The 18,664-nt window shown below is 39.5% G+C and overlaps 1 protein-coding gene across 5 annotated transcripts in view; it reads left to right on the forward strand.

Moving 5' to 3' along the window:
* Dorsal (embryonic polarity protein dorsal) overlaps positions 1-18,664 on the forward strand; it is a 56,802-nt gene that overhangs the window by 26,101 nt on the left and 12,037 nt on the right. For 3 of the 5 annotated variants that reach the window (XM_038014266.2, NM_001043431.1, NM_001172825.1), the window contains 8 exon segments: positions 4,897-4,971; positions 5,614-5,752; positions 10,629-10,781; positions 11,859-12,043; positions 13,107-13,336; positions 13,637-13,792; positions 13,867-13,945; positions 15,200-15,268. In XM_038014266.2, the coding sequence (XP_037870194.1) occupies positions 4,897-4,971; positions 5,614-5,752; positions 10,629-10,781; positions 11,859-12,043; positions 13,107-13,336; positions 13,637-13,792; positions 13,867-13,945; positions 15,200-15,268 (1,086 nt within the window). 5 annotated transcript variants of the gene reach the window in all.

The raw sequence follows: 18,664 nt of genomic DNA on the forward strand, positions 1-18,664 counted from the left end.
CATTATGAATGAGGGCAGTTGCCTCATCAGTTTTCTACGTCATAAGGAAAAAACAAATGAAATTTTAAACGAATCATTGTCGATTTAATGTCACACAGTGTACAAACCAATACAGAGTATGAAAATAAATGCTTGGTGTAGTTCAATAAAGGAAAGTTAAAATTAAAATGTATAATGTTGACTGGTGGTAGGACCTCTTGTGAGTCCGCGCGGGTAGGTACCACCACCCCGCTTATTTCTGCCGTGAAGCAGTAATGCGTTTCGGTTTGAAGGGCGGGGCAGCCGTTGAAACTGTACTTGAGACCTTAGAACTCATATCTCATGGTGGGTGGCGCATTTACGTTATCGATGTCTATGGGCTCCAGTAACCACTTAACACCAGGTGGGCTGTGAACTCGTCCACCTATCTAAGCAATAAAAAACATAAAAAATACGATTTTAAAAAGACATGGATTATAAAATAATACATGAGATGTTAGGTTGTATCTTAAGAAAGTAATATCATTTACAACTCTATATTCAACATCCTATAAACTAGACCGATTAAAATTTAATGTGGGCTGGTATTACGGAACTGAGAGCGACTTTCAAAAATATTTTCTTATTATAGTTATGGTTGAATAACAAAATATATCATAACTTACAATAGATTTCAGTTAAGGTCCACATAACCGTTATAAGAAAACTATTCCTCGTATCTTGGGCTGAATAGGACGCGTCTTTGTGCATAATATAACCTGTGATTTTTCAAATGGTAATATCATTTAGGACTTTTTGGCGGGAACGCGAGGAGTGAAGCTGTGTGATTTTATTATTTATTTTTTGTTTTGTGTATTTAATGTTTCTCCAGGTTTAAATATGTAATAACGGTGTTTTATTAACTGTTTTTATCTATTAACTGTTAATGAACTGTCCGTGAAAGTGCACAAATGTGGTAAAATGAAACAAAGTCGCTGGACGTAACTTCTCGGGAACCTCCAAAAAGTACACTGAAAAAATCTCTGTAAATGACCACCATTTTACTGACATTATATTTCATCCCATATCATCTCATCTCATTTCATTTAATTTCATCCCAGCTAATTAATGTCTCAAATTAATCATCTTCATTTCATTTCATTTCACTTCATATTACCATTTTTCATAAAAATAAGAATATACATAAAAATAAGACATGACTTAAAGGTCTTATTGACTAGGTCATAATATACCTTAAAAAACATGTTATTTACCTAATCCAATTAGCACAACAACAAAAAGAAACAACTGCACCGAAACAGTGGCCGGAAATGACGTTCACAAAGTTATTCTATTTGAGTGAAATATTAAACACTTGATAGATTTTTTATATTTCGATTACCTCAGACCAGAGGTCGGCAACCTTTTGAGTCGCAAAAGCAAAAAATTACAATTTACAAAATTTCAAATTTTGAAATATGTAGCTACAAAATACATATCTTCTTGTCAACAATAAATAGTACTTGCATAAAAAAAATTTTTTTGATAAAATAACGAATCTAATTATTCATAAGAAAAATATTTATTTATTATATAACTAGTGTTTTTTACAACAAATTACATATATTATATACTCGCGACCCGCCCGCGCTTCGGAAACTGTAATTTATTATTGATTTCTCCATTATTTAATGGATGTTATTATACATATAAACCTTCCTCTTTAATCACTCTATCTATTAAAAAAACCGCATCAAAATCCGTTGCGTAGTTCTAAAGATTTAAGCATACATAGGAACAGACAGAGAAAGCGACTTTGTTTTATACTATGATATGGTATTGTTAGATAATTATACTTAAGTAAAAAATGAAAACAAACATTTACTTACAATAATGGGCTGAGAGATAGAAACAAACGGTGCCCAATCCTCGTTAGTCGATTCAGAACGATTTTTAAATATATTTTTTTATAAAATAAATATTATTTGCGTATGGAACTAAAGAACTGCAGATTGCCGACCCCTGCCTTAGACCGTTATGCTAATGTAGTACAATCTGCGCACACATACTCAACGGTAAACATACAATAAAACACACAGAAGCACACTCACATTCACACACGCCTGCGTATAATACACACGAACAAATAATAAATGAATTTTCCTGCTTTCACTGCGACGTGATGAGCTCATTGCTGTGGATCTTGCACCGAAATGAATTTTGTAGTCTAGCGTATTGGTATATTGTAGAGTTAGATTAATAATTAGGGATATATCACACGCTTTCATTCGGCACGGAACTAGGATCTTTTGTACTATAGGAATCTGAAAATGATATATTTATATACTAATATTAAATATACATATACATATAATGATATTAAATACTCCAGTCATGAACAATAAAATACTTGATTGCGTTTTCTGTAATCTAAATAAGATTTTATTGACCGTATAAAATAAAAAAAATATTACGTACGGTTTTTACGGATGTTCCGTTATAACTACTGAACCATGCATCCGATTGACTTGAAACTTGGTATCCATGTTGAAAACACATTATGTACTTAATGGATAGGCTAATATTTATATGTGTGTTGGACTCCATAATAATAATGAAAATAAATAATAATGTTAATTTTAAATGCCCAGCCAAACGGGCGAGTACGGCTAGTCTGTACTAAAGATAAGAAAACACCATTTAAACCCGTTAATCTCTATTTAAATATAATATTTTAAATGGTATTATTATACTATGCAAAAATGAACTATTCTCTTCACAGACAGGTGAGTGAAAACGTGTACGTAAAACCTTTTTTAAAATTAAAGAGTTGTAAAGGTTTTAAATCTTAAAGATTATTCATTACATACAGATATGACATCGTCGTATTAAGGCTTATTGAGCTGTAGACCTTCAGGAAGGTTCGCTGTTCACCTGACTTCATTTGCCGCCGAACCATATCGTGAATTACACTTAAAGCACGTGGAGTCCTTTTGTAATCGCATAACTCGATACGGGCGTCTTTCCCATTTGGTCACGGACGCGGTACTGTTAATCCACTTACTATCAGAGGGGCAGAGCGATTTTCGGTTTTCGACAGTAATAAGGAAAATCAGGCTCATTCGAACCAATTTGACTCTCAAGTTACAGATTGATTAAAGATAGACTAAAGTTTTGAAAGATGATTAAAGTTAGAACAGTCTTACATATAGACGTTCGTCTACAACTCTAATCTCGTTAGGTACGATGAAGTTAGTTTACTGGTGGTAGGACCTCTTGTGAGTCCGTACGGGTAGGTACCACCACCCTGCCTATTTGTGCCGTGAAGCAGTAATGCGTTTCGGTTTGGAGGGTGGGGCAGCCGTCGTAACTATACTGAGACCTTAGTAGTAAAAAAAATGTCTACGGGCTCCGGTAACCACTTAACACCAGGTGAACTGTAAGCTCGTCCACCTGTCTAAGTAATAAATAAATAAATAAAGAAAATTTGAATCGACAACGCAAAATAGGATTGATCCTCTCAGTTGAGTAAAAAAATGTATTTAATTAATTAGCACTGCGTCGGATAGACATAATAGTTGTTGAATTATATAGTTGAATTATAATTGTACACAAGTAAACTGGACTTCTTGTCTTTTAGGCCTCGAGTAGTTCAATTTACATAAACATAACTATGTACATACCTACATTTTGACGTTTTTTTATTAAACGTCCGTCGACATTGAAACCGGTCAATAGTTTCAAAACCGATATTAGACGTTTTTGGAAACGTAATAAATTTAAACCGGTTTATTATTGTTACCGGTTTTCGCGCATATATTTGCTTTGGTATCATTCATCATTAATGCTTTTACATTAGTCATTCATTTTTGTTAAAATTTTATTATAATTTAAATGAAATATTCATTGTGTGCTATGGGGCTAAATGTTGTGGTTCTTGTTACTGACGATCCACCACTGTTATTTGTATTGCGTCCAACGAAGATGAAAGTTGATAACGTCAATGTGATGGATGTTGATGAGTTACTTGAGGAAGTTGATCAGTTACTTGAATTGAGTTACTTTTTTTAGTGGTGGTAGGACTTCTTGTGAGTCCGCGCGGGTGGGTACCACCACCCTGCCTATTTCTGCTGTGAAGCAGTAATGTGTTTCGGTTTGAAAGGTCGGGCAGCCGTTGTAACTATACTTGAGTCCTTAGAACTTATATCTCAAGGTGGGTGGCGCATTTACGTTGTGGATGTCTATGGGCTCCAGTAACCACTTAATACCAGGTGGGCTGTGAGCTCGTCCACCCATCTAAAAAATAAAAAAGGAAGGGCGTATTGAAAGCCCGCACGGATAGGTGCCACCATCCTGGTTATTTCAGCCGCTAAGCAGTGGCGAGTTCCCGTTTATTGGGTGATGAAGCTGTTGACAGAGCGAGACTCCAGAATTATAATTAAATGTGGATTATGTACTATAAGTATTGTATGTCACGGTGTTTTGTTGGAATGTGCCCTTGTTGCGGGATTGTAGCTACGCCGTTAACATGAATATTTAAAAAAAATCTAATATTTAAATAAAAAAACTTTAATATTTAAAAAAAAAGGACACGCCGGCTGAGTTTCTTGCCAGTTCTTCTCAGGACGGAGGCTAGTTTTTGTTAATTGGCGGTAGTTCTTTTTGACGTTCAACAGTACTTTCATTTATGTTGAATAAAAAAAATTTGATTTGATTTGAACAATTAAATTTAGGTTTTTTGATGGCAAACGATTTGATCGTATGTGCTCACCGTCGCTCAAGGACAGCGACAAAACAAGGAACATATCTGGGTAGCAACGTGACTAAACAATTATTAGATTAATTTCTTATTAAGTTTATAATTTTTCACGCTTCAAACATTACATGTTTTCTGTGAAAACCTTAGCAAATATTAAACGTATTACTGTTGCTTTGCAGACGCCGGTCTACCGATAGGTATTGCAGAACAAAATGACCCCAATCAACCTAACGAATTGAATATTAATGATGTTTGTAAGTATTCTTAATTCTCTTTTTTGTATAACATGGTCTTGAAAGTTAGACAACTATGTTGTCCCACTTGAGGGGGGTCAAATATGTCTATGGAAATCAACAATAACTCCTCCTACGAGGAGCTGCTGTCTCATGCTTGGGATTCTTTTTAAACCTAGTTTGAAGAAGAACAAGAATTCCTTATAAAACAACTGTCTAGAATTATTGTTAAAAGTGGAATCAATAGATTTCATACAGTTTCCAAGTGTTCTCTGTTGAAGAGTACGAGTGAGTCGCGGGCTGAGAAGTCGAAGTCCTATCACCGAATGAATATCGCGGTACTTTTGTCTACAAAAATAAATGAGTAATTACAATTGAATATGCAATTTCGAAAAGGGCACATCTCTGAAAATGTAAAATTTTCAGGAAATGAAAAAAACTGATTATTTTCTAAAGCAGTGTAAAATTTAAAATATTAACTTTTGAGATATATTTTAGTGTTAATTAGCAATTGAAAATTACTAAAATTATTATAAAATGGGTGTAGGTAAGCCTCAAAACTTATACTACTATATGAAAAAACATATTTGACAAAATATGCGACATGTGCCCTGTTCGAAATTGCATATTCAATTACAATAATTAGCAATGCACTATCCACAGTTGAGGCCATATCGCTCGCGGATCCCACGTTCGGCGAGGGCCCTCCTCCTGTTGCCTTAGAGAACATGGCGAGTCAATCCGCGCCCCCGCGAGCACCAAGCGTGGTAATAGTCGAGCAACCAGCCAGCAAAGCCCTCAGGTACAGTAAATGCATATCGAGAGGCGAAAGCCTATCTGTATATAAGATTATCTATTATATTTCTTCTTCAAGCAAAACATTATGTGATTCATCTAAAATCAGAGTTTTATTTATTAGATACCTTTTACTTAACAAATATCAAAACAAATATCAAGTAATGAAATAACTACTAATCTAAAACAGAGAATCGACAATTAAATGTTCATGCTTTACTATACTTGTATTCAAATTTGAATCGTCCTTTTTACTTTTATTATTATACTAGCGACCCGCCCTCGCTTCGCTTCGGAAACATTAAAACACACATGAAACCAAAAAAAAATATAAAAAAAAAATTAAAAAAAGTAGCCTATGTTCATCAGGGACAATGTCGGCTTCTATTGGAAAAAGAATTTTTCAAATCGGTCCAGTAGTTTCGGAGCCTATTCGAAACAAACAAACAAACAAATCTTTCCTCTTTATAATATTAGTATAGAAAAGTAAAAAGGACGATTCAAATTTTTTCATTAAGCTAATTCACAAAGAGTTTTAATGAATTTTAATTATATATCTTTATTCCGATCGAGAAAAAACACGTTTCTTTCTTTGTCCCACTTGTGGCTCCCTCTTATGGTTGAATGCTGATCTGATACATACCCAAATATTAATGTTTCTGTCAACGTCAACGTCCAACACAAAGCTTACATCTATATAAAATATTAATACGTGAAGCAAAAACTTTGTATCCCTTATTACGAAAATTGCGCGGACGGAGGAGTATGAAATTTCCCACACTTATAGAGAATATAGAGTAGGAGTGCAGAATATAATTTTTTTTAATTATGCATAAAAAATACATTAAATCTTGACTTGAAGATTGACTTGAAACTTGGTATCCATGTAGAAAATACATGTACTTAATGGATAGGCTAATATTTATATGAGTGTTGGATTCCCTAATAATAATGACAATAAATAATAATGTTAATTTTAAATGCCCAGCGAAGTGGGCATTTAAAACTTTCGGCAAACTTTTTTTATAATTTTTTTCCCACGTTAATATTTATTATAAAAAAAATAACATAATATTCCTAACCTAAAAGTACATGTTATTATCCGCAACATGCTTCGTCAGATTACAAAATAGAGTTATCAGCAACATGCTTCGTCAAAAAGTACAATACTTGCTACAAGCGTCGTCATAAGTAACACATAGGTCCACGCTAACAGCAATACAAACACCAGTTTAAACTTATAATTTCAATTAATTATAGTCGAATTTCGACTACCGGGAGACCACTAGTTTTGTTAAAGCTACATTTTTTTAAAATTACCGGAGTCCCATTTAAAATTTTAAAATTTGGAAAAAATATATCAAAACAAAAAACTTCTCCAGCTATTTGAATGGAGTAAACTTAGTTGAAGTTCAATTAAAAACATCGAACCGTTGATCGTAATACCAAATAAAGCGCACCATTAATTACAAAGATAAATGTCGCGTGTTAAATAAAATGTCGCTTAAACCATATAGCCTTTCATCCCTATATACTTTTAAAGGTCCACTCAAAAAGGGGTGGATCTTTATCTAATTAATTTATAATTCATGCCAGTAACCATCAAAACTGCTACGGCAATTACTTAGTAACTTAACGAGGTCTTGTGTATTATTTAATTGTTATGAATTAAAGAGGATCACTACATATACAATTTCTGGTATACAAATATAAATTTTGAGAAAGGCTGGTGGTAGGACCTCTTGTGAGTCCGCGCGGGTAGGTACCACCACCCTGCCTATTTCTGCCGTGAAGCAGTTATGCGTTTTGGTTTGAAGGGTGGGGCGGCCGTTGTAACTATACTGAGACCTTAGAATTTACATCTCAAGGTGGGTGGCGCATTTACGTTGTAGATGTCTATGGGCTCCAGTAACCACCTAACATCAGGTGGACTGTGAGCTCGCCCACCCAGCTAAGCAATAAAAAAAACCATCGTCGATGTAAATTTCATCGCACATTGATATGCCAGACCGTTATGTATGTTGGTAAGACCGATCTTAAATATACACAATCTATATTAATAATATTGACCAGATGTTCGCATATGGCAATAGTTCAGTAAACATACATAAATAGAATTGAATGAGTTCTTAATTAATTTTGTTATAATCGTATTATGATTAGAAGGAAAATGTAATATTTTCCTGCTCATACTATTTTCGGGTTTGGTTTCCTGAAAGATATAAGCTTTTGGGTGATTATTGTGCACGTTGCTGACGAATGGGCCGGCTAACTAAAAATGGATAACTGTGACCACTTCTGATTCATGCATTTAATGTTTTTTTTGACGTGAAAACGTCTTATAATTTGATGAAGCCGGCTGCACGCAGGAAAAAACTTGACTCATGCGGCGTTACCTCGCTCTGAGGCGTTCTATTTAAGGCTTGAAGTGCAAGCGAGAGCGCGCAACGAGCGACAAAGAGGCACCGATTGTGCCTCTTTGTCGTTCGTGCAGAAATAGGCAGGGCGGTGGTACCTACCCGTGTGGACAAAACGATCAACGATCCAAACGACCCGTCCATTTCATCTGTTAGAGATAACTATTTTAACACCTTTCTATTCTTCGGTGTATATGTCTCAAGATGAGAGTCAGCTATCGTGGTTCTGGTGACCGTTTAACACTAAACGGGGCGGGCAATCAAATAAAATAAAACCCAATTTTTTCAACGAACACCCATTCACGACATAGTAGCAGCCCACTGAGTTTCTCGCCGGATCTTCTCAGTGGGTCGCGTTTCCGATCCGGTGGTAGATTCTGCGAAGCACTGCTCTTGCTAGGGTTCGTGTTAGCAACAACGTCAGGTTCTAGCCCCGTGAGCTCACCTACTAGTTAAGGTTACGCTGAAATAGCCTCTCAAGGCTAGCAACTTGGTAGGAAAAAAAAATGCATAGCAGCCGATTTCGCTCGAACCGCAAGCCCGCTGCCAGCGTAAGCTAATAAAATTTTAAGTTGATATAAACAATGTTTCGAACTCAGTATGTATGTGGCTTTCTAATTATAAACGTGCTCTCATTACGCGGCCTGTGTGCATGACCTGTTAATATCTTCGCGTTTGCATTGTATTGGTTTTAATACGAGTATTCTTTGTTACCGGGCGAGATATATTGAATTACGGTTTAATCGTTTTATACCTTGAAACATGAGTTCTAAGTCTCAGTTTTCATGTTCAACGGCTACCCCATCCTTCGAACCGAAAGGCATTGCTGTTTCACTGCAGAAATAGGCAGGGTAGTGCCTATGTCGCAGGCAATTTGTATGATTCCGCCGTTTACAAACGGCGTCGTCATTATAAAAACGCTCGCCGTTATGTAAAATGCCGAAGGCAAAATGATAACTCGTTCAATAGTTATAATTTCGACATTGGTTGTAGTTTTAGGGTGACCACAATAAAATGCAGCTTATAATAATCAGACTTTATTTCTGTAATCAAGTACTAATGAAGATTTCAAGTAAGACTAAATTATGTGCTTTGATTCTCTTAAAGTACTTAATTAAAATATTTAAGTAACAAAACAACATTTAAATTACACACTTTATATTATGATACTCATGACAATAATAAAACTTCTAAGGATAATATGACACTTTCAAATAAAACAAACAGGTCGTAAGTAAAATCATATTTTGAAGTTTGAAGTATTCATGGTCTTGACTCTGCTCATTAAAATCTCGAGATATAATCGGTTTAACTACGATACCTTTATTTGGTATGTTACGTTTGGATTCACAAACAGGACATAACGATACGAATAAATCAATCGCTTTTCTCACACTAATAAATCTATCCTTCGTTTGATACTGAATTTTGTCTCGATCACCATGTCCGCAACCTCTATGAATCTCTAACAATACATCGGAATATTCGTTCAACGGTATTACACGAACGGTTGGACTACCAGGGCTATCCTTTTTAAAATAAAGTAGTCCAATTCACTGATGCTCAGGACCTCGTATTGTCTTGACCAGTAGTAATCTGCAGGAGTCCTCCGCGAACTAGATTCTGTGGCCACCTTAGCATTTTTTAGGTGCCGAATAACCTCAAAAATCTTACTATTTGTCCAAGGCTTTTTTACAGCTTCCATTTGAGAATTGTATTTTTTTTTTAATTCACTATAATATATGCCTTTAAAATCAGAATCTTTCCTAAAATGTCTTCTCCACACGATATATTTGCACTGTTTTCAGTTATTTTTTGACGCGGTTGTTATTATTTTGATCAACAGTGGCGCGCGTGGTAAAAAATTGAACTAAGCATTTCAATTCGCCGCGGCATTATGAAAACAGCGTTTGAATTGTCGATGCTATGTTGTGGCATATTATAAAGTGACACGGCAGTTTACATTTTGCCTTCGGCATTTTACATAACGGCGAGCGTTTTTATAATGACGACGCCGTTTGTAAACGGCGGAATCATACAAATTGCCTGCGACACCGACACCTATACGCTATCGCTACCCGTGCGAGATCACAAAACGCCCTGCCACCAGTAAAAGAAGAGTAACTGTGAAAAAATACGTATGCACTAAACTATGTACTGTTTCCTTTACCTAGATAATTACAAGGTTTTAGACGTACAGCTCGTACCAAAACCGCATCAGTGGTTTTAGTGTGACGCTCATACGAACGAATTAAAAAAAAAAAATTTTTGTAGTGCACGCTATCAATATTTTTTCTAAAGGTTTTACGGACCTTATGACATGAAACCGAAATTTCGACTACAAAACAGCTAAACCACCGCACGCGATTATCTGGAATGAGTTACTGCTTCGCCGCAGAAGTCGGCAGGACGGCGTTATCTAAATCGCAAAGAAAACTATGCGAACCTCACATATGTTTGTTGCAGATTCCGGTATAAATGCGAGGGCCGGTCGGCGGGCTCGCTCCCGGGCGTGTCCAGTACTCCGGAGAACAAAACTTATCCTACAATCAAGATATGCTCTTACAAGGGACCGGCCACCATAGTCGTGTCCTGCGTCAACAAGGATCCCCCGTTTAAGTAAGTGTCGTCTTTTTTTTTCTAAAATATTGTTACGCGCTGGTGTTCTATAAATAAAATTTCACCAAACTACAACAAAAAAACTGTATTAAAGACTTGGAACACTTAAACACTTCACAAACACTTTAAAACACTCAATTCGCTTGTTCCGCTTCGCTTCAGGTGATCCGTTCGCTGTTTCGCTTCGAGTAGTTCCGTTTACTGACTGACTGCGTGCGGGTTTACTTTGCTTATTTTTGGTGACATGTGGGGTGATTATGTCGCAGTGGTTATTTATTTTTTTACACATATTGACAACCTACACATTGTCTATGCTTGAAAACGAAACGCATTTTCGGGGATTCCCATGAATAATAATACGTTTACGTACTCGCTTGGAACAGAGTAGGGGAATTATTGCGCGCATATAAGTGAATATGATGTGCGTTAAAGTACTCTATCCTATAAGCCTATTTTCTTATTTTTAGAATTATAATTGCTGCTCATTAATCATTAAAAAAATTAGAATACGTTAGTAGAAAAATTCATATACTAATGTTCACGTTAGCATTTGGGGTCAGAGCTTTGTTTACTTATGCTGACAAGGGGAAAGGGGGGGTGAATGATTGTAATAAATTTGCTTACGTAATACTGGAACAAGGTCTTCTTCCAATGAATTCCGATCATACACAAATGAATTTTCAATAATAACACAATTTGGTTCGCGGTGTTGCAATATGTCGATTTCGAATTGTTCGAGATGATACCGTCATCTCGTTTTTACCATCCCACCGCCCGCCATCGGAATAGAGTTCATCCACAGTACGTTTCCAGAGGTCTTTTTTGCCGCGTACCATCCGGCTATGGAATGAGCCCCTCCACGGTGTTTCCCGAGCGCTATGACATGTTCTTCTTCAAACGAGTTAAGCGGTAGGCAGCGGCTTGGGTCTGCCCCTGGCAATGCTGAAGTCCATGGGCGACGGTATCCACTCACCATCAGGTGGACCGTGTGCTCGTCTGCCTACAAGGGCATTATTCCCTGGGCGTTGTCCTGCGGAGTTGTATGTATGTACCTGTTACGTGTGTGGTGACGCGCAGACCGCACCCGCACAACCTGGTGGGGCGGGAGCGCTGCGACCGCGGCGTGTGCTCGGTGCGCACCGACGTCACGGAGGACAACAACGAGTACCAGTTCAGGAACCTTGGGATACAATGCGTCAAGCGCAAGGACATCGTCGCCGAGCTGCGCCTCCGGGAGGAGCTCAGGGTGGACCCCTTCAGGAGTGAGTTCTATTAGAATCCAATTTTTTTATTCTAGGAATAATCACACGTTCACGTCACGCAATACACGAACACAAATAGTTTGGTAGAGTCGTGTTTCGAGCTATATAATTTTTAAAGGTCTCTAAACGTTGACGTCATTATACAAAATACTGCTTTCTGTGTCTGTCTGGTATGACTCGTAACATCAAATCCGTTTGCGAACTAAAAGTGCGTTTATTAAGATCAGATTTGAGAGAAGACGCCCAGTTGCAGTCATTCAGTTGTTACAAGTATGCGCCAGTATAGTAAGGTTCGCGAAGGGACCAAAGCTTTTGAATTGAGATCGTATAACGTATTTTGTTTACAAAGTACAACTTATTGCTAGCTTTGTACTGCCACGGGCTCCGATGCGTTACCCGAAATAGCTCGTCCAAAAATATCCCTAATTGTTCAACTACACGCGCGACCGCCATGGAAGGAAATGCGGGTCGGCGCGCCGGATCACTCAAAATTTCGGTCAAATATTTATGAAATAAATAGAAATTTAATTTATGGTGACGGTTTCATGAGGAGGTGACAGGACGTCTTGTGAGTCCGCACGGGTAGGTACTACCACTCTGCCTATTCCTGCCCTGAAGCAATAATACTTTACGGTTTTAAGGTAGGGACAGCCGTTGTACAGTAAAAAAACGGAGACCTTAGAACTCATGTCTCGAAGTCGATTACGCCATTTACGTTGTAGTTATGCCCCGATAACCACTTAAAACCAGGTGGACCGTGAGCTCGTCCAACAGCAATAAATAACAAAAACACAAATGAAGACGTGTCAAGTTGTTCATAATTTCGTCGCTCCTCGTAATTAACGACATAAATATCAAAATCTTGTTTATTGCCATTTAAGTTTATCATAGAAGAGCACACAGCCCACCAGAAAGCAATGCTGGATCTAAAGTCGGAGAGTGGCGCCTACCGCACCGCTTCCGAGCGCCTGCCATCTGGCTTCCTCTGGCCTCACTAGAGAAAGCCGGATGGCGACACGTGCTAGTGTAGGTCGGGTGCATGTAAAGTGTACGTTTGGCACAGCGGGGTTCGACCACCGCTCGCACACGCAGAGCATCGACCTCAACGCGGTGCGGCTCGCCTTCCAAGTGTTCGTGCCGGACGGCGCCGGGCGCATGCGCCGGCCGCTGCCCGCCGTCGTGTCCGACATCATCTACGACAAGAAGGCCATGAGCGACCTCCTCATCATGCGCTCCTCGCACTGCTCCGGCACCATCCGCGGCGGCACGCAGGTCATCCTGCTCTGCGAGAAGGTACGTCACTACTCTGTCGTCTTGTGTCCCTACCTCGCCCAAGAATAGCTTGTGAAGCCCGTTCTGTTTCTCCTGCGGAGAAAGCAAGGGTCCCCCCTTGAAGGGGGTCCAGAACAATAAATAAAATCCACTTCAATTAGAACTTCATATTCACGACTCAAAATGAGCGGTATCATCATACTGTGTTGGTACATTCTGCTAAATATTTAATACTGGGTAGGATGTAAGTTTTCTTTTTTCCAAAAAACATTCAAAACTCTAAACTCAGTGATCGATAACAATAATGGCGTCAATATTCAGGTATCGAAAGAAGACACGGCGGTGATATTCTACCAGGAGGTGAACGAGCAGATAGTGTGGGAGGAGACCGTGACGCCGTCCTACGTGCACAAGCAGGTCGCCGTGGTGTTCAACACGCCGCCCTACCGCGACCCCCAGCGCGACGAGCACGTCACCGTGAGTAGCGCGCCCGCCGCCCCGCCGCCCCCCGCCCCCCGCCCGCCCCCCTAACCACGCGCCTCCCGTTACAGGTACACTTCCAGCTGAAGAGGTTGACGGACGACGCGCGGAGCAACTCCTTCGCGTTCGAATACATCCCGGACTTCCGAGGTACCACTCGCCGTAAGCCGCCCCCGGACCTGTCCTTCCTCTCCCTTCTCCTCGCTGAGAAACGCGACACCAATAATAACAACAAGGATGAGGCCGTCTCCGTCCCCTCTTCCCCCGACCCCGTACCCTCGCCCCCGCCCCCCGACCCCGAGCCCGCCGCCGCCGAGACTAACGGACATGCGGAGCCGCACGAGAAGAGCCTCGACGATCTGCTGGAGCAGGTCGCCGAGCTCGACGAGATCTACTCTGAGAGCCGCAGTCGCCTGCAGCGCGCCGCCGACGCCGCCGACGCCGAGACCGACGCCGACGATTTCAACGACGCCGGCACCTACACCAGCCTGCAGCTCGCTTTCAAGAACCCGCTGCCCATCGCCGAGCCCGAGCCGCCGCCCTACGAGGACGTGCACGTGCAGACGTTTCGCGGCCCCATCGTCGAGTTCACGCCCTTGAAGCGCGACACGGACGAGGCGCCCCCCCTGCCCCCCAAGCGCGTCCGCAAGTCCGTCTCCTCGGAGTTCAGGTCCAGCCAGACGTCCGTGGAGAGCGCGGCGCGGCCGGCCCGCCTGCCGCCGCCCGACGAGAAGCTGTCGGCGGCCCGGAGCGAGCCGGCGCTGCCGCCCGCCAAGAAGCGCTCGTTCTTCTCGCGGCTGTTCCGGCGGCGCGACAAGTCCCCGGCGCCCAGCGTGCAGGAGGCGCGCGCGCGGCCGGTGGGGCGCTCCGTGAGCAGCGTGTCGGGGCAGCGGCCGGCGCGCTGGGCGGCGGGGGGCGCGGCGGGGGGTGCGGGCGGGGGGCTGCGCGCGGCGGACAGCGTGACGCACGTGTCGCTGCACGAGGACGTGTCGGTGTGCGCGGCGCCGCCGGCGGACGCGATCCTGGTGGCGGAGAGCGTGCTGGCGCTGGACGCGTCGTCGTTCCGGCGGCTGCAGGACGAGCTGGAGCTGACGGAGGCGGAGCACTACGCGCTGTACATGGCGCTGGCGCCGCGAGCCACCGCGTCCGAGTTCGACGACCAGAGCTCGTACTACTCCCCGCTGGACGGGAGCAACTTCCTTCGTCAATGAGGGGCTCCCTGTGCCCCCTCCCCCGAACCCCCACTTCTAGTCTAATTTACGCTTTCGTTACTATTTATTTTGTTAAGTTTTCGTTTTTCTTTGTTTTCGTTACAAATTGTTAATTAAAATATCTCATATACTTATTTGATTGTTGAGAAACTGTCGATTTGTCCGACTAATATTTTGATTTAAATTTTTTTAGATTCAAATTACATATTGGGTAAAAAGCGGAAGACCAAAATGCCATTAATGGCCGCGTATGAGCAAGAAAGTAAGTCTACATCAATTTTTATCGATTTATTATCTAAAGAAGTTCCGATTGCAGCAAATTCTATAGTTTACATGAATAACGGTGAAAGGTAGAATTTGCTCACTGACGGGACCGCGCATTTTTTTAAATTAATTATTTAAATATGTATCATTACATGTTATTTACATTTATACGGTGAAGGGTATCATCATTAAACTATGATTTACTCCACACATACGTCGTGCATTTGTTTCTTACATTTTTGTCATAAAAAATGATTGTTAGAAACAATTTTTATATAAACTTTTACTAAAACAAAATCTGTTGAAATTCTCAAAAAATACACACCAACTTTGTCTGATTATTTTAAAATTTATTTAAAAAGAAATGTATTTCCAACAAAATTTATTATGTATAATTAAACACAACATATATTCTTATATCTTATACCGCATTCTATATTTATAAGATTAATATAAATATTGGTGCTTCGCACATGGCAACCCCTAAATGTTGCCACACCACAAATGAATAGTTTACATTGAAAACGATGCGTTCAGTTTAATTGATTATTTTAACAACTAATGTTTTCTTCTAATATGATATAAGTTTAGGATTTATTTATTTAATGGCAGTGGATGTTACTAACAAATATTTTGGTGTTGAATAAAAAAAAATACAAAAAATGTTGCGTAAAAAATTAGGGTAGGGTATATGTTGTTCTCATTGTTGTTTTTTTTAAAACGAAGGTATACCTTTAAGTTCTAAAGAAAAATCAGTTCCAATATGATTGGTATGAGCTTATGAAACACAAAATTAAATTATCAGTGCTGGTCTTAGAGCACCTACAACGAATGCGCTGGCATAGAGAGGAAACGCGGGGCGCACTAGGGGCGGAATGTCCGGCCCCGGTCCCCCTCGCCACACAGCCACACAAACAATTTTTCATCATCCGATTTATCTTTGCCTCCGCCGGGACCCATGTATCTATTACATACAAAAGGAATTAACAATAGGACCAATTACAATTGCAAAGTTTTAAAAAATTAACTAAATATCAATTTAACTATTTTTGTAGGTTTCGCTTTTATAATGTTGTACTTATGAAGTGTATTCAAGTGATGTCCTAAGACAAGCGGTCAATTTTATTAGTAGTTTATGAGAAAAATACAATAATATGGGCATGGCGGCTACTCGATGAGAAGTAGGAGTGGGTAATATCGGTTTTACCCCGTATCGAATCGTATCTATATATCGAGGATCAATATCGGATATTGAATCTATATATTGATGGATGCTAGTAGATTTTCTCGATTCATGATATTTGAGATTTGAAACGATACGCTGATATAATATCGTAGTAGATATAGATTTAAGTCAACGTTATACGGTTGGTTTTCTGATATCAATTTATAATATGATTTTAAAGTAATAAAAAGAACATGAAAATAAAAATATCAAAAAAACTTTCCTTCATGCTTTTATCAGGCTTAGGACTGGCTACATTATTTTCAGTTTTTAGTATTTTGTCTTAATTTAAAATTACAAAATATACCAAAAGAGTGTAGATTTCAAAAGTTTAATACAAACACAAGAAATAAACTCAATTATTTGGATTCAACTAAAAATAGAAAAATGTGTACTTTAAAAATCAAACACAAAAACTTTTAAGTATTTATAAACACTTGTCCAAAAATTCTAGTTCAAGGTCAAAGCGCGTGAAATTAAATTCAACGATGCAAATAGGCTATACTGCATTCAAGTTAGGGTCGAAAGTTGAAACTTCTTTCCTAAATTGTATCCTGCTGATACGCTAAGAATAATCTACAGACATATGGACTTAAATATAAGGTTTACAATTGTATGGATAATGTCTGTTTCTGTCTCATTAATCACATGATATCCCTATCGTGCGCTCACTCACTCTGGCCGATTCGATACGAACCAAACGAATATTGCTGATATTCACGAATCGGTACGTTATGCCGATGCGCATCACATCGAGCAATATCGTTTATCGGCTGATATCGATATATAGATTTGGTGCGGGGCGATATCGGATTCAACGATATTGCTGCGATATATAGATATTGAATCTAGATACGATTTATATCACCCACTCCTAATGAGAAGGCCTTTTAAAAAACAATTCAATCGAGTCGATACCGACATTGTCACAGTGAACAAACAGTCCACAGCGCCTTGTATTATGTATATCTTAATTATCTTAATGTGGATTTGTGGGTACTAACAACATGATCAAGATGTATTGAACACGGTATCATAATTATATAGACCTTAAAACCGTGCAAACCATTACTCGGTGCAGTTAATTATTACTATTTATATAATGTATTTTGTGTCTGTCGGTAAAACAATATTTTTGTACGTTTTTAATTAGAATGTTCATAGAACAGGGCACGCCCGGTCCGCGGTCGGTTAGTGCGAGTTTTTTAACGTTTTCGATAGCGTAAAAGTTAACTCAAATTTGTTTGTAGGAACGTTTGCCTGCGTTTGCCGCTAGGGGCGCTGTTCCAACTGCATACAAATTTGAGTTAACTTTTACGCTATCGAGAACGTTAAAAACTCGCACTAAGCACATTAAATTGTCTTAAATTCGATTACAACTTATTCATTATACACGTGTAAATGTGGTTTTTTAGAAATTTAAACGTTAGTGATGTAAGTGATAAAAATAGTGTTTTACGTGAAAGTTGTATCGATATATCGAAAACAAAAAACTACGTATTTGGTTAATATTATATCGAAAATGTTTTTATAACTTTTTTTATAGACAAATGTTGTTAAACCGTGAGGTATTTATATTGAATTGACACAGCTGGTCAGTTAGCTTCGTGTGCGGCGGACATGCTTTTGTAACTTATCTTTGTAATTTGGAGCGCGAGTCGATAAAACACTATATCAATAATAATCTTTTGTTTCTTTAATCTGTATAATAATATGAAGTAGTTCGTACGTAAATTAAACCAAGTAATAACATAGCATTTATCATTTTTTTTATTAAAATCTGCCAATAGAATTTGGATACGGTTTGAATTGAGCATATAGAAGCGACTCTGTTGTATTGTCGGTCTACAAGCCGTTGTCGAACAAAGCTTCGGTTGGCCAATGACTAGGTCATAGCCACTGTAACTATCGACACGTATGTAACTAGATTTTACGGTTTATACGAAGATAAGGCTTGAATGGAGACGATGAATAACGCCAATAAAACTATATTACGTATCTACTTGTTTTGTAACGTCCCCGCACGCCCCGAGCCGCAGGTATCCGCCCCGTTGTACTAAGCATGCGTGTCGCTGTGACCACTACCGGCGCACCAGAGACAAGCGCGGCCTGCTCTATATCCCCCCTGGGGACGCGGCCCGCTGTAGGCCCCCCGGGGGGACGCGGCCC

This window comes from Bombyx mori, chromosome 12 (assembly GCF_030269925.1).
Source record: "Bombyx mori chromosome 12, ASM3026992v2".
Lineage (NCBI taxonomy): Eukaryota > Metazoa > Arthropoda > Insecta > Lepidoptera > Bombycidae > Bombyx > Bombyx mori.